This window comes from Neovison vison, chromosome 11, assembly GCF_020171115.1.
Source record: "Neovison vison isolate M4711 chromosome 11, ASM_NN_V1, whole genome shotgun sequence".
NCBI lineage: Eukaryota > Metazoa > Chordata > Mammalia > Carnivora > Mustelidae > Neogale > Neogale vison.
Window position 1 is genome coordinate 61,603,903 of NC_058101.1, and position 16,872 is coordinate 61,620,774.

A 16,872-nucleotide genomic window follows, 5' to 3' on the forward strand; every position below is an offset into this window, starting at 1 on the left:
CAGACCTGTGACACTGACAGCCTGGAGCCAAACAGAGAGAGAACATACACACCATGGAAACTGCCAGATGCTACGTATCAGAGCTTATCCCCTTTCCCACTCCTCCACAGAGCTGGTTGTTAAACCTTTAGTAGCAAACCATTGCTTCAAAATCATCTCCATCCTCGCTTCCTGTGGCTGCCTTCACTGATCACTAGTCTAGGTCAGATTCTCATGTGCCATGACTTCATAGGTTCGAATTCCTTTCTTGCAAAGTCTTCTTGCTTTGTAATTACACATTAACAGTGAATGACACTATTAAGTATGTAGACTCTATATAAGAGCAGAACTCTTGCTGGGTTCTGCACACTAATGCAATGCCCCTGGCAACAAAATGATGCCAAGCTCATAAGAAATTCTTAATAAATAACTGGAGGGTAATAACAAATTTGAAATATTACAAACATTTAACTTGAGTTGTAATCTCCATGCCTTTTTAAGGGAGAATAAAAATTTATTATTTTAACACATGAATGAGAATTCTTCTTAGGAAGAAATTACCTTCTTTTGGTGTAACACTGATAAGCTCTTTGAAGTTAAAAGGAATGCCTCCTGAGGTCTAAGTGTTAGCAGGAGCTAAGGCACAAAGGATGTGGCTAAACCACCTGCTTGAGAGAACAGGAAAGGGTAGCCTGATTGCATGAGATTAGAGGACTAGAGGCTGTGAACTCACCAGTGAGAAATCCCCTGTGGTTGGGTGGCCAGAGAAAGTTTAAGAAAAAGTATGTCTGGTATTTCATTGGAAGTTACCCTTGGCTCTTCTCTTCCTCCTTAACCATGCACAAGATCCTATGTGTGAGCGCATGATTGTAAATTAAAGGAAAGTCTACATTCATGCTTGTATTGATACTACAGTATGGCTTGGATGGCAAAATAATTCATAAACTGAAACGATTGAACATGTACAAGATTTGAGAATTTGAGGTAGTCACAATCAAAGAAAATCAGGAATTTAGGAAAACCTTCTTGGTGGTTTTAGATTTACAGTTCATGTAAGGCATGAAAGGCATGTAAGATTTTAAGTTGTTTGTTGGCATTAAGGCTGTTCCTCAGATCTTCCGGAAGACAGGTAGTGGTCCTATTTCTAAACCTACAGACCAGGAAATGCTTTATTTGTGTCTGAAAGTTCCCTTTGAGAAAAGAGAAAGTTTGGAGTCAGCCAGACATATATTCAAATGCAAGATGAAAAACGCACAACCCTTGTTCAAGGTCATTATGATCATCTAACAAGAGCTAACTGGAGGCTGAATTAAATGGGATCAGGAAGAGAGGAATGGCAGGTTTTAAGATATATTTTGGACATTGCATCATCAGTAAGACTTGTTAACAGATTAATACCGAAAATAAGGAAAACAGAGTAGTTGTAAAATCACTCAGATTTCCGAGTACAGCTGAGGGGATGGTGGTATCATTTAGTGAAATGGGAAAAACTGCAGGAGCACCATGGTGTGGAAGGGAAGTGTTCATGGTGTCTGTTCAGTGGTGCACTGATGGCACTTGTTAGAAAAAGGAGAGCCGGAGTTGCTGGATGTAAACCTTTCACTAGCAGGAGGATGCCCAGAAATACTCGTAGTGAGGTGGCATAGTTAGGGTCACACAGCCACTGCCAATACACTCACTGGCTGTATCTGTTGACTTCTGCTCTTCAACTCACTGTGTGCTGATCAGCACCCTGTGGGTTAACTTGGATAAAATTAGAGGTTTGAGTCATAGGAATAAATGTTTATATTTCAAATCCATTTCTTTTTGAGAAGCAAATGGCAGCAAAAATATCAGCTTGAGAATGCATATATAAACTTCTGGGAAATTTTCAATATGCATCTTTCATGACTTATTTATCTAATCTTTCCTACTTGCCAGAATTATACATTAAACATTGAATGAGATGTGGTCAAGTAAATATTATGAAGGAAAAGGGGGACAGGGGAGAGGCAATTGTATATAAATTACCTTTTTCAAAACATGTAATAATGTTCTTGTAGTTCAAGTTTTAATGAACATCAAGCATAAACCATGACACCAGGAAAATGCAATTTAGATGTGACTTCAAAGAGCTTATAGTATCAAGAAGCCTCAAAGACACCTATATTCAAAGTTACAAAATGCCAAATGAGAAACAACTAGACAAATTCAGAAGAGGGAGAAATCATTCTTTCTCAGCAATGATCCAAAGATTTGAGTATGTGATACCGATGATGGTTATGTACTGTAAGGAAATCATTATATATTATATAATGTGCATATGGGTTGAAGCATATGGCAGAAAAAAAAAGAAAGAAAGAAAGAAAAATGAAAAGGAAAAAATTCCACAGAATAAGGAATCACTGTATGCAGTAGTTAAACTAGGATAGTTTGGGACATGATAGAGAATAATATCACAAATACAAGCTGAAATTATGAGAAAGGACACATCACAGGCCAGAGATCATAAGGGGCAAACCTGAGCCATTAGTTGATAAAAGTGCTTGGTGACCAAGGTGGAACCTGAACATCTTGCTGATTTAGACATTAGGTCAGGTTATTTACCAACATTAAGGTCATCTGCACAAATGGAATACAATTATACAAAATGTGTGGTATGCACACATTCTTCAAAATACAATTTTACAAACACTGACTTGGAGGAGAGAAGAGAGATTTTGTGTGGGAGGTATGTCAGTGTTTCCTAATGTCATCACTATTGACATTTAAGGCAGGACAGCTGCTGTGCAGGTCAGTTCTGTGCACTGTCGGATTTTTTTTTTTTTTTTGTAGGACCTGTCCCTGTCCCCTAGTCAGCAAGAGTCCAGAAGCCCTGTCCCACTCATGGCAACCAAACAACTTCAGACACTGTCAAATATCCACTGCAGGGCAAGAACTGTTGTTGCTCAACCCACCAAGACAGAAAGGATTTGAGAGGCTTCTTTAAGCTCCTAACCACATGACCTGGGGCACATTTCCTGAGCTTTCTTAGTTTAGTGGCCTCATTTCTGAAAAAGGCATGATATGAGGAGGTGTGTCATGGGGTTACTTGGAGAAGGAAATGAAGTGGTACACACGTCACTGAGAAATGTGTCTGGCACAAGGGAAGGGTTTAATCAATGCTGTGTTAGATGCTCAGTGTCTTTCCCATCTTGCCTATGTGTCTGTGCAGAATCTCAAGTGCAGAAAACCAAGTAGAACCCACTCTTCAGATCATAGGACAACACCAACATTTGTTTAAAGCACCAAAGCTTCTTTTTTTTTTTTTCCCTTCATCACTCAATCCTTTCTCATGGAGGAAACTCATTAGAATGGGGATTTCTATCATCAAATATTTTTGTGCATATGTATGCTTTTAATTTGAATAAATTCCATCTAGCAAGAAACTTCCCTTCCTTCCTCCCTCCTTCTTTCTTTCTTCCTTCCTCCCTCTTTCTTTCTTTCTCCTTCCTTCCTTCCTTCTTCTTTCTTTCTTTCTTTTTTTCTTTCTTTCCCTTACTTCCTTCCGTCCCCCCTCCCTCTTTCTCTTTCTTTCTTTTCCTTCTTTCCTTCCTCCTTCCTTCCTTCCTTCCTTCATTCATCCATTCCTTCCTTCCTTCTTTCTGACCGAAGACTAACTTAATATTGATCCAAGATACCTCAACTTCAGTGGTTCATGACCTCAATCATACATTAAAATTTCAAGGATGTCTTGTTAAAAGAGTTTTCTAGGCCCCACCCAGATTTTCTGATTCATTAGATCTGGGATGGGTGTCTGTTTCTAACAAATTCCCAGGTGATGCTTATGAACCACAGTTGGAGAGCCACTGCTCCGGTCCATGTCTTCTGGCTGCTGCCTTAGTACTCTATTCATTCATTCTTCTCACAGTGGATGACCTGACTATCTCCACTTCTCTGACCCCACAAACAATATTTCAGTCAGCATCATCCTTGTGCCTGTCCCTTCACAACTTGGTGTGACTTTTCCTAACTGGACTAAGAACGTCATGGCTGGTCCATGGGATGCATGCATGCTTATTCCAGTAGGTACTGCCTGATCTTACTTTGGAATGGCTAAGCCTGGCTATCCTCCCACTAACTATGCCTCAACAGCTTTATCTCCATTTAACAGAAGAGGAACTATGAGTCAGGAAGTTAACTAAACAGACTGCCTCTGCTCTGACCATTAACACAGCTAATGAGTGAAAAGTCTTGGTGCAAACCCCAGTGACTTTACCCTGTTGGTTGTTTATAAGATGATCTTTCAGTGGCTCTGAGTTCTGCCACAGAATTTTCCTCTCCCTGGACCTCACAATCTTATGCTCACAAACAAGCCATTATTTTGCTCAGAATTTCATCTCTTAAAAGAGTAAAAGCACCTGGTTTTTGTGAATTTCCCCAAAGTTGGATTGAATCAGCCAGCCTGGTCAATTCTAATTCTTGTATGGCATGAGTCAATCGCTGTAACATATTCCCCATCCGTGCTCACACAAGTCTCAGTCTTTTGCCTTGCCCTCCACAGACAAGGTGCTGTGTCTCTAAGGAAAGAACTCCAGACTTAATGTGATATTCCACAGATTTCTATGGTGTGTTGGCCTGTCACTTGCACTGGGACCTTAAAAATATTCCCCTTTACTCATATATGTCCATTAGAGTTAATAAATCATCTTTATGGCCATGGTCCCATTTGACTTTTATCATGTCTGCCAGACAATGCCAGGTAATTTCATATTCAAGTGGAGGAGAAAGCTCCCAATAAGAGATTCCAGGTCATGTGGTTTATAAGAGTGGGGGCTAAAATTCTGAAGTGGGCATGTCCTTCCCCTCCACCATACTCTGAAATATCTTCGGGTTTCAACTTTCTTCTGCATAAAATGAGTAGGTTCAAGATATTGTTGGTTTTTAATCTTTAATAATTTTATTGTTAAAATCTTAATTACACCATATGTAAGCTGAATAGTGTCTCCCCCAAATTTATAATCATAATCCAATTATCTCAGAATGTGACCCCATTGGGAAATGTGATCTTTGCAGATATAACTAGTTTGAATGAGGTCCTACTGAAGCAGGGTGGGCCCCTACTCCAATACGACTGGTGTCCTTTAAAAAAAGGAGAAAATTGGACATAGGCATGCATATGATGATATAGCAGAAACCAGGGAATGGCACAGATAACCAGCAAACCAGCAGATGCTAGAAAACAGGCCTTCTCCTCTAGCCCTCAGAAGAAATCAGCATTGCCAGCATCTTGATTTCAAACGTCTGGTCCCCAGAAGTATATGAGAATAAATTTGTGTTGCTTTAAGATCCCAATTTATGGTACTTTGCCATGGCCCCCCTAGGAAGCTAATGCACACCCTAATCTATTCAGTGCATCCCAATTGGTAGGTCCCTTCTTTTTCAAATCAGAGAGGAAGATGAACCATGAGAGACTATGGACTCCAGGAAAGAAACTGAGGGTTTCTGCGGTGGGGGTGGTGGGGGATGGGTTAGCCCAGTGATGGATATTAAGGAGGACATGTATTGCAATGAGTACTGGGTATTATACACAAACAATGAATCATGGAACACTACATCAAAAACTAATGAAGTACTATGTGGTAACTAACATAATAAAAATAATAATAATAAAATAAAATTCTCATTTAAAAAACTGTAGTTGCTACATGTTACATAGACTGTCCTTTAGCTGGGGATAGGATTAATGGGGCAAATAAGGGTAAAGCTTTCTCTTTCTGCACCCATCTGTGGGGCTAGTCATTCCTCATCATTGAGGAGAAGTACAGATGTCTTTGCAGGTGCTATCAAGCCAGAGACTAGAGGAAGAAGGGCACCTTCTTTTTCCCATTTCAGAGACTGTCTTGAGACCAAGATAAAGAGACTGTCTTTACCTTGAATTCACACTGCATCAAATAAAAGTTGGGGCCCAGGCAAATATACCCTAAAATGATTTAAACCTGTTTGAATTCCAGGCCTGGTATTTCACTTACTTGCGGAGCATAAGGAATAACATGGAGGACATTAGGCGAAAGAAAGGAAAAGTGAATTGAGGGAAATTGGAGGGGGGGAAAACCATGAGAGGCTGTGCACTCTGAGAACAAAAGTGAAGGGAGTGGGTGGGGGGATAGGTGAGTCTGGTGGTGGGTGTTAAGGAGGGCGTGGATTGCCAGGAGCAGTGGGTGTGGTGCATAAACAATGAATCTTGGAACACTGAAAAAATTAAATAAAAAAATAAATAAACTTTTTCGCAACGGGTTTGCCGCCAGAACACAGGTGTCGTGAAAACCACTGCTCATCCTAAATCAAAATGGGGAAGGAAAAGACTCATATCAACATTGTTGTCATCGGACACGTAGATTCGGGCAAGTCTACCACTACTGGTCATCTGATCTACAAATGTGGTGGGATCGACAAAAGAACTATCGAAAAATTCGAGAAGGAGGCTGCTGAGATGGGAAAAGGCTCCTTCAAGTATGCCTGGGTCTTGGATAAACTGAAAGCTGAACGTGAACGTGGTATCACCATTGATATCTCCCTGTGGAAATTCGAGACCAGCAAGTATTATGTGACCATCATTGATGCTCCAGGACACAGAGACTTTATCAAAAACATGATTACAGGCACATCCCAGGCTGACTGTGCTGTCCTCATTGTTGCTGCTGGTGTTGGTGAATTTGAAGCAGGTATCTCCAAGAACGGGCAGACCCGTGAGCATGCCCTTCTGGCTTACACACTGGGTGTTAAACAACTAATTGTTGGTGTTAACAAAATGGATTCCACTGAGCCACCCTACAGCCAGAAGAGATATGAGGAAATCGTTAAGGAAGTCAGCACCTACATTAAGAAAATTGGCTACAACCCCGACACAGTAGCCTTTGTGCCAATTTCTGGTTGGAATGGTGACAACATGCTGGAGCCAAGTGCTAACATGCCTTGGTTCAAGGGATGGAAAGTCACCCGTAAAGATGGGAATGCCAGTGGAACCACACTGCTTGAAGCTCTGGATTGTATTCTGCCACCAACTCGTCCAACTGACAAGCCCTTGCGTCTGCCTCTCCAGGACGTCTACAAAATTGGTGGTATTGGTGGTATTGGTACTGTCCCTGTGGGCCGAGTGGAGACTGGTGTTCTTAAGCCTGGCATGGTGGTCACTTTTGCTCCAGTCAATGTAACAACTGAAGTCAAGTCTGTTGAAATGCACCATGAAGCTTTGAGTGAGGCTCTTCCTGGGGACAATGTGGGCTTCAATGTCAAGAACGTATCTGTCAAAGATGTTCGTTGAGGCAATGTGGCTGGTGACAGCAAAAATGACCCACCAATGGAAGCAGCTGGCTTCACAGCTCAGGTGATTATCCTGAACCATCCAGGCCAAATTAGTGCTGGATATGCACCTGTGCTGGATTGTCACACAGCTCACATTGCTTGCAAGTTTGCTGAGCTGAAGGAGAAGATAGATCGTCGTTCTGGAAAAAAGCTGGAAGATGGTCCCAAGTTCTTAAAATCTGGTGACGCTGCCATTGTTGATATGGTTCCTGGCAAGCCTATGTGTGTTGAGAGCTTCTCTGACTACCCTCCTCTGGGCCGTTTCGCTGTTCGTGACATGAGACAGACGGTTGCTGTGGGTGTCATCAAAGCAGTGGACAAGAAGGCAGCTGGAGCTGGCAAGGTCACCAAGTCTGCCCAGAAAGCTCAGAAGGCTAAATGAATATTATCCCCAATACCTGCCACCCCAGTCTTAATCAGTGGTGGAAGAACGGTCTCAGAACTGTTTGTGTCAATTGGCCATTTAAGTTTAATAGTAAAAGACTGGTTAATGATAACAATGCATCGTAAAACCTTCAGAAGGAAAGGAGAATGTTTTGTGGACCATTTGTTTTTGTGTGTGTGTGTGGCAGTTTTAAGTTATTAGTTTTTAAAATCAGTACTTTTTAATGGAAACAACTTGACCAAAAATCTGTCACAGAATTTTGAGACCCATTAAAACAAAAGTTTAATGAGAAATCTGTGTTTTCTTTTGGTCAACACTGTAACCTTGTACTATTAAAATAGTGAAAGGGTAAAAAAAGAAAAAAAAAAAAATAAAGCCACAGAAAGTGGAGATCATGTGCCTTGCATAAGGCATTAGTATTAAACAATCTTATTTAAAAAAAGTCTCACCCCATGGGTCACAGTCACCCCTGACTTAAACAAAAAACATCTTTAGCTAAAGGATTCATTTTCTATGCCCAGGGTGTTTTAGAAATCTGGAAAAGAATCATGCCACTTTTCTAGGTTGTCTGGCTCTTCCATATCACAAGGGAAATAGGGTGTGAACTCAATGGATACAGCATGAGGGACACACCCATTTGCACTCTGTCACCCCTAGGCTGAACCCTACATTTCACCCACAGGCCTCTCACCACTTCGCCTCTTTCTCCAAAGGCGTATTATCTGCACCATCTTCCCCGGGATCCAGCACACTTGCCTCCAAAATAATACACATAGTTTGCCTGCCAGTACTCTCTTGGGTCTTAAGAATTTTTCAGTCCCAGACAATTACATTTGAATGGCCTTTCTCTTATCCCCCATAACTGAGCTCACCATCCCCCCACCCCAAGGGAAGCATGGGTTCTGGTCATGATGTCTGCTGAGTCACCAGGAAAATGGAAGTCTCCATTCCCACACAAGGGCTGAGGGCTTGGAAAAGAAATCATGGAGTTACATGAGCCTGGGGCTGCATCTGCTCCTGCCTTGGAATGTCTCCAAGCAAATCCATCACTTAATCATAGGAACTCTTTCTTTCCCAAAGCCCCTTCTGATTAGTTCTTTTATTCACCCAATATTGAGTATCTACTGTGTGCCAGGCACTATTCTAAGGACTTGGCACAAGACAGTGAACAGAAGAGATAAAGTTTCCTGTTCTAGTGAGGTTGATGTTTCAATGAAAATAAACTGCAAATATAATGGTCAAGTGAAGCATATATTTCAGGAGGTGATTTGAGCCATAAAAATAAGAAAAGCAGAGAAAGAGGTGGAAATGGAGAGTGTGTGTGGTAGAATTAAACAGGGTGGCAGGATGGATCTCTCCAAGAGGGTAACATGTGCAGAGAGACTTGCAGGATGAGGTGAGGAAGTTATCCACACAGATACCTGGCAGAAAAGCATTCCAGAAGGCAGATCAAAGATGGGACCATGTTTGTCACGTTTAGGAAGTAGCAAGGAGCCTAGTGTGGGTTGAGTGAAGTGCAGGCAAGAGAGAGGCATCTATGTGACATACACAAGGAATTCGTATACATACTATATAAACCTTTAAACACTGCCTTTCCTAGTAAGAAATAATTTTACTGAAAGCATCCCTCAACCCCTTGTATCACTATTCTGAAATACCTCACAAAATGAAATACACTGAAATTTCTAGGCAAATTCATGTCCCCTCTACACACAAAAATAACCAAAACCACCCTGCCTTCCCTGATCCCTCCCTCTCTCTCTTGCCCCCAAGGTATTCTAGACCCTTAAGAGAGCACTAGAATTTCAGTGAACATAGATTAATGTGATATAACTGGAAGAGGCACGAGAAGTCCTGCAATTTACTAATTTCGTAACCAGCTTTTTCAGCAAACATTTATCTACTATGTACCAGTAAGTCATATATTGAATAGCAGACATGATTATTATTAGCAACATTATTATTATTGTACAAGACTCCAAAAGCTGGGAGTACGAAAATGAGACAAGAAATAGCCCCTGCCCCCAATATTAAAAAAAAAAAAAGTGGACAGAAATGAAGAAAAAAAAAGATTTCCCTTCATACAATAATAGTGCTATACATATTCCAGACAATTTTTTGAACATTTTCCATGTATTATTCCTTTCAAACCTTATCTCAGTTCTGAGACATTATGCTATTTACATCCATAAAGTCATAAAGAAGAAGAGATACTGAGAGGTCAACAAGCTTCCCTGCATTAAAACAGTATGTGTGAGGAAAAAGTGGAATTCCTTCTCTTCCTGTCTGACTCCTGAGCCTCCTAATGCACTCTGCTGGCATACAATTAGAATCAGAACAACACATACACTTTAGTGCTACACAAAAAGAAATGAGCAGCCATTCATTCTCCCTCTCTGAAGTAACAGCAAAGCCACCAAATGCTATAAAACAGTGGCACATCAGGTTTACAAAGAGAGAAAGGGCATTCCCATGAAGGAAACACATGCAGAGAACCTGAAAAACATAAGGAGCCCAGCTGAGCTAGCAGGAGATGGGGTGGAAAGGGAGTTTGAGGTCCTGTTGTGAAAGCCTAGTGATCCCTGTTTAGGAGTTTGCATTTTATACTAAGTGTAATCAAATTCCATCCTACTGAATGCACAATTTTACTCAACCCTATACAAAATTGGGTTTTGTATAGGGTTTTTTCCTTTTCCATGCCATAGCTACCTTATGTCTTGGGTTATCAAAAGGCTAATAATTCGACACCCAGCTCTGAAAACATACTTTCTTTACATAGGCAAAGAGCACTTATAAAATCGAGATTAACATATTTATATTTTTATGCCAAGCAACCTGGCAAACCTTGGGGATAGAATAGGCACTTTGTCAACATTGGAAGGTTGATTGTTTTGTTGACCGGTTGGTTGGGTTGGTAGTATACTTGGTTGATGGAATGTATACATGAATTTCTGTAAGATCCTTAAATTTAGAACTTGTGTCCTGTTTATTCCTCCATTCTCTTCATGCTTAATACCATACCTCATAAATAGTCTCACTAATTACTGTTTGAATGAAAGATAATATGAACAAGGGAATGAATATGTTTATAAGTGAATGAATGTATGATCATATAAATGAGTAGACAAATTGAGTGCATGAACAAAGTGAATGATTGAGCAAATATGTCAATGTCCCACCTAATCTGTCTTTCCCTACAGAGAGTAGAAACTTTCACCTGCACACACCACATTCTTTCTGTACTGTTTTCAACCTCTCTCTTCCAAAACATAATCCAGAAGTAGACCATATTACTAAGGAGAGGACCATGTCGCTGTGTTTTTGTTAGTCTTTAATTAAACTTTTAAAATTTGAGATGATTATAGAATCTCACGTAGTTATAAAACATAAAACAAAGAGTTCTGGAGTGCCAGTTATTCATTTTTCCCCGGTGGTAATATCTTGCAAAACTATAGTACAGTATCACAATCAGGATATGAACATTGAAAGAGAAGATACGCAACATCTCCATCATTGCCAGGATCCCTCATGTTGCACTTTTATAGCCACACCCTCTCCCCCCATCTTCCCTTCCTGTATCCACACATCCTTCCCATCTTCCCAATCTTGGATAAACATTTACCTGTTTTCCATTTCTAAAATTTGCTCATTTTAAGAATCTTAAATAAATGAAATCATACAATAAATTACCTTTTGTAATTGACTTCCACTCAACAGAATTCTCTGGAGATTCATCCCAGTTGTTGTGTGTGTATCAAAAATTCATTCCTTTTTATTGCTGAGTGGTATTTGATTATATGGATGTACCATAGATGATTTAATCATTGGCCCATTGAAGAATCTATGTGTTCTTTCCAGGTTTTTTGTTTATTTGTTTTGTTTTTTTTAGCACTAACCTGTATTTGTGCACACAATTTTGTGTGAACATATGTTTCATTTCTCTGGGATAAATGACCAGGGTGGTGATGAAAAGCCAACTGTTTGACATCAGTGCTTTGAAAATCTGCAAAACTGTTCTCCAGAGTCCTCGTATCTTTGTACCTAAGTGACCCAGTGAAGATACGGAGACATGGGATCACTCACACATTGCTGGTGGAAATATAAGTGGTATACGAACTTTGCACACCCACATTGTTGTATGTCAGCCATTCTAGTAGGTTACATACTGATATCTCATTGAGGTTTTAATTTGCATTTTTCTAATAGCTAATGATGTGGAACATCTTTTCATGTGCTTATTTGCCATCTGTGTATGCTCTTCTGTGAAATGTCTGCTCATGTCTTTAGCCCATTCACTAATTGAATTTTTTTCCATTGAGTTTTGAGAGCTCTTTAAATAGTCTAGATATTACTTCTTTGTCAGATACGTGGTTTGCAAATGTTTCCTTCCATTCTATTGTTTGTCTTTTATCCTATTAACAGCCCATTACAGAGCAAAAGGTTTTCATTTTGATGAAGTCTGACTCATCCATTTTTTCTCTTATGAATTATGCTTTTGGTGTCAAGTCTAAGAACTCTTTGCCTAGATCTTGAATGGAAGATTTTACCCACCTTTTTTCTAAAAGTTTTATAGTTTTACATTTTATATTTAGACAATGATCCATCTTAAGTTAATATTTACATGAAGTGTAAGATTAAGTAAAGCTTCACTTTTTTCATTGACTCTGGATGTTAAATTACACTAGTCTCCTTCGTTGAATATACTGTCTTTCTGCCATTGATTCCCTTTTGTACCCTTGTCAAAAATGAGTGGGACATCTTCCTTATCCATTCATCCGTTGAAGGGCATCTTGGTTCTTTCCATAGTTTGGTGACTGTGGCCATTGCTGCTATAAACATTGGGGTACAGATGGCCCTTCTTTTCACGACATCTGTATCTTTGGGGTAAATACCCAGGAGTGCAATTGCAGGGTCATAGGGAAGCTCTATTTTTAATTTCTTGAGGAAGATGTGGTCCATATACACTATGGAGTATTATGCCTCCATCAGAAAGGATGAATACCCAACTTTTGTAACAACATGGACGGGACTGGAAGAGATTATGCTGAGTGAAATAAGTCAAGCAGAGAGAGTCAATTATCATATGGTTTCACTTATTTGTGGAGCATAACAAATAGCATGGAGGACAAGGGGCGTTAGAGAGGAGTAGGGAATTTGGGTAAATTGGAAGGGGAGGTAAACCATGAGAGACTATGGACTCTGAAAAACAGTCTGAGGGGTTTGAAGTGGCGGGGGGGGGTGGGAGGTTGGGATACCAGGTGGTGGGTATTATAGAGGGCACGGCTTGCATGGAGCACTGGGTGTGGTGAAAAAATAATGAATACTGTTTTTCTGAAAATAAATAAATTGGAAAAAAAAAGTGAAAAAAAAAATAAGTGGGACATATTTGTGTGGGTCTATTTCCAGATTCTCTGTTCTATTCCATTTCTCTCTGTGTCTATCTTTCTCCCAATACCACACCATCTTGATTACTGTAGCCATATTAAGTCTTGCAATTGGGTAAACTGATTCTTACATTTTATTCTTTTTTTTTTCTTGAAAATTGTTTTGGCTATTCTAGTTCCTTTCCCTTTACATATAAATTTTGGACGATCTTATTCATAGCTATGAAAAACTTATAATTGTGATAACTATTGTGTTCAACAAGTTCCCCACATAAAACACAAAACAAAAAAAATTATAGTCCATATACCATCAGTAATACATGGACACTGAAATTTCAATATCATTTATAATCATTACAAAGAATAAAAGGACTCTTAGGTATAGATCTAAGAAAACATGTACAGGATTTGTATGCTAAAAGCTACAAAATGCTAATGAAAAAAAATTGAAGGTGATCTAAATAAATGTAGAGATATACTTTGTTCTTGCATCGGAAGATTCAATATAGTGAAGACATCTGTTGCTTTGATTTCCTTACTACTGAGAGGACAATTCAAATGATCTCTTTCATATTGGGTGAATAGTAGTATTTTTTTTTGAAGGATTAGTCTGTTTCATCTATGTTGTCAAATCCATGTATAAATAGAGTTGCTCACTGTATCCCCTTATTATCATTTTGATATCATCATGGCCTATAGTAATATCTCCTCTCTTTCATGATAGTGGTTATTTCTATCTTCTTTTTTTTTTTCCTTGTCAACATTTCTTTTTTTTTTTTTTAAAGATTTTATTTATCTATTTGAGAGAGAAACAGCAGGAGAGCAAGCAAGCAAGGGAAAGAAGCAGAGAGGCAGAAGCAGGCTCCATGCTGAGCAGAGAGCCTGACACGGGGCTCAGTTCTAGAACCTGGGATCATGACCTGAGCCAAATCCAGATGCTTAACTGACTGAGCCAACCAGGTGCCCCTCCTTGTCAATATTTCTAAAAGTTTATAAATTTTACTGATCTTTTAAAAGCAACAGTTCTTTATTTCACTGATTTTCTCTAGAGTTTTTCTGTTTTCAATTTCATTAATTTTTGTTCTTATCTATTATTTCCTTCCTTCTGCTTCTTTGGGTTTATTTTATTCTTATGTTTTTTCCAAGTTTCCTAAGGTGGAAACTAGATCATTGATTTGAGATTTTATTTTCTTATATATGTAAGTAGGACTATAAATTTCCATTTGAGCATTGTTTTAGCTATATCCCATAAAATTTTGTATATCACATTTTCATTTTGGTTCAATCCAATGTATTTTGTTAATTTCCCTTAAGACACCCTCTCCAAATCATGAATTATTTAGAAAGGTGTTGTTGAATTTTCAAGTTTTGGAAGATTTTCCTGTCATCTTTATTAGTGATATCTAGATGGTTCCACATGGGTCAGAGAACACATAACATAGGATTTTAAGTCTTGAATTTGTTGAGGTTTGTTTTATCACCCAATATGTAGACTACCTTGATATATGTTGTGCTACTGTTGGGTGCAGTGTTTTATAAATGTTGATTAGATCCTCTTAATTGATAGCATGTCAAGTTCTTCTATGTCCTTGGTGATTTTCTATATGGTTGTTCTATTAATTATTGAGAGGGGGTACTGATGTTTCCAACTATAACTGTGGATTTGCCTATTTGTCCCTTTAGTCATCAATTTCCAGTTTCCATTTTTCGTAGCTGTTTTTTGATCCATATACATTTAAGATCATTACATCTTCTTGGTTGGCTGGTCCTTTTACCATATATGTTCCTTTTTGTGAAATTTTTTTCTCTGAAGTCTTCTTCATCTGATATCAGTTATATTCACTCCTACTTTCTTTTGATTAATATTTGTAACTTAATTAAAATTAGAAAATTAATATATTTTTTCATCATTTTACCTTTAGCTTACCTGTGTTATTATATTGGAAGTGAGTTTCTTGGAGGCACAGATAGTTAAGCCATATTCATGAGTTTTTATCCAGTTTGCCAATACAAGTCCAGATCAAATGTGAATATGACCATTTACATTTAATATAATTATTTTAAATGACGCTTTAAAGTGACACTGTTTTTCGTTTCTATTTGTTCCTACTATATGCATCTCAGTCTTCTTTTTCCTACCTTGCTGTAGACTTTTTTTTTCTTTAGAATTACATTTTGATTTTTCTGTAGACTATTTGAGTATATCCTTTTGAATGGCTTTTCTAGTGCTTGCTCTAGGTATTAACATTATATATACAAAACTTAACATGGTCTACTGGTGATGTCATTTTACCAGTTCAAGTAAAGTATAGAAACCCTAACACCCTCTACATCCCTCAACCCCCCTCATTTATAAACAGGTTAAATATTTCCTCTACATACATCTACAACCACAGTATTATAGCTTTCACTTCAACCATGAAACATAATTTGGAAACTTGAAATGAAGAGGAAAGTCTATTTGTACATATTTCAGCATTCTGGTTTTTTTTGGTTGGTTGGTTGGTTGGTTGGTTGATTTTTTGTCCTTCCTGGTGTTCCAAGGTTCTTTTCTTTAACATTTCCTTTCTGTTTGGAGAACTTCTTTGAGCCATTTGTTAGAGTAGGTATGCAAGTGTCAAATTCTGTTTTTCTTCACCTAGGTATGTCTTCCCCTGCATTCCTTAAACATATTTTTCTATATACAGTATTCTGGCTTTATAGTTCTTTTTAAATATTTTTAGCACTTGAAAAAATGTTGTGCTATTTTCTTCTGATCTCCATAATTTCTGATGAAAAATCCACTCCCATTTGAATTATTCCCCGCCCCCCAGGGGGTAAAGAATTAAATAATTCCTTGCTACTTCCAAGGTATTATGTCTTTAGCTTTTATAAATTTGACCATGATGTGTCTCAGTGTGGATTTCTTTGGACTTACCTTGTTCGGTTTCACTCAGTTTCTCAAACATGTTAAGTTTATGTCTTTTACAAAATTAGGAATTCATCAATGATTATTCCTTTGGGTATTTTATCAATTCCACCTTCTTTATCCTTCATTTGTGGGAACTTTCATGACACTAGTGTTGGATCTTTTGTTATAGATCCACAGGCCTCTGCAGCTCCCTTTGTTTGCTTGTTTGTTTCAGCCCATTCTCTTTGTGTTCTTCAAATTGGATCATTTCTATTGTTTTCTTTCCAGTTCACTGATTCTTCCCTCCTCCCCCTTCCATCCTGCTATTGAACCCACCCATTCAGGTTCTTGTTACAGCAATAGTATTTTCACTTCTAAAATTTCCACTTGGTTCTTTTCTATACCTTATTTTTCTTTGCTGATAATTTTTATTTCTTTGCTAAGATTCTTACTTTATAATTTGTTTCAAACATGTTCTTAATTGCTCACTGAAGCATTTTTGTGATACTTCTTTAAACGTTTCCAGATAATTCTGGCATCTCTATCATCTCACTGTTGACATCTATTGATTGCCTTTTTTTCATCAACCAGAACTTGCTCATTCTTAGTATGATGAGTCATTCTAAATTGAAACTTTAGGGGTGCCTGGGTGGCTCAGTTGGCTAAGCAACTGCCTTCGGCTCAGGTCATGATCCTGGAGTCCTGGGATTGAGTCCCACATCAGGCTCCCTGCTCGGTGAGCTTCTCCCTCTGACCTCTCCCCTCTCATGTTCTCTCTCTCCCATTCTCACTCTCTCTCTCTTTCAAATAAATAAATAAAATCTTAAAAAATAAATAAATAAATTGAAACTTTACAACTTGGGTTTTATAGGACTCTGATCTTATTTAAACCTTACGTTTTAACTGGCATC

At 38.5% G+C, this 16,872-nt stretch overlaps 2 protein-coding genes across 2 annotated transcripts in view; both read left to right on the top strand.

The window, feature by feature from the left end:
- Positions 1–6,225: 6,225 nt before the first annotated feature.
- On the top strand, positions 6,226–7,834 carry LOC122890524 (elongation factor 1-alpha 1-like). Its single transcript, XM_044226183.1, has one exon. The coding sequence runs from the start codon at positions 6,287–6,289 to the stop codon at positions 7,259–7,261; it is 975 nt and encodes a 324-aa protein (XP_044082118.1). The 5' UTR covers positions 6,226–6,286; the 3' UTR covers positions 7,262–7,834.
- CLNK (cytokine dependent hematopoietic cell linker) overlaps positions 7,298–16,872 on the top strand; it is a 218,589-nt gene continuing 209,014 nt past the window's right edge. Inside the window, exon 1 of the mRNA XM_044225942.1 lies at positions 7,298–7,597. Within this exon, the coding sequence (XP_044081877.1) occupies positions 7,298–7,597 (300 nt within the window). The remainder of the gene's footprint in view (positions 7,598–16,872) is intronic.

Coding starts and splice junctions, on each gene's coding strand:
- LOC122890524 (XM_044226183.1), top strand. CDS start 6,287: ATGGGGAAGGAAAAGACTCATATCAACATTGTTGTCATCGGACACGTA.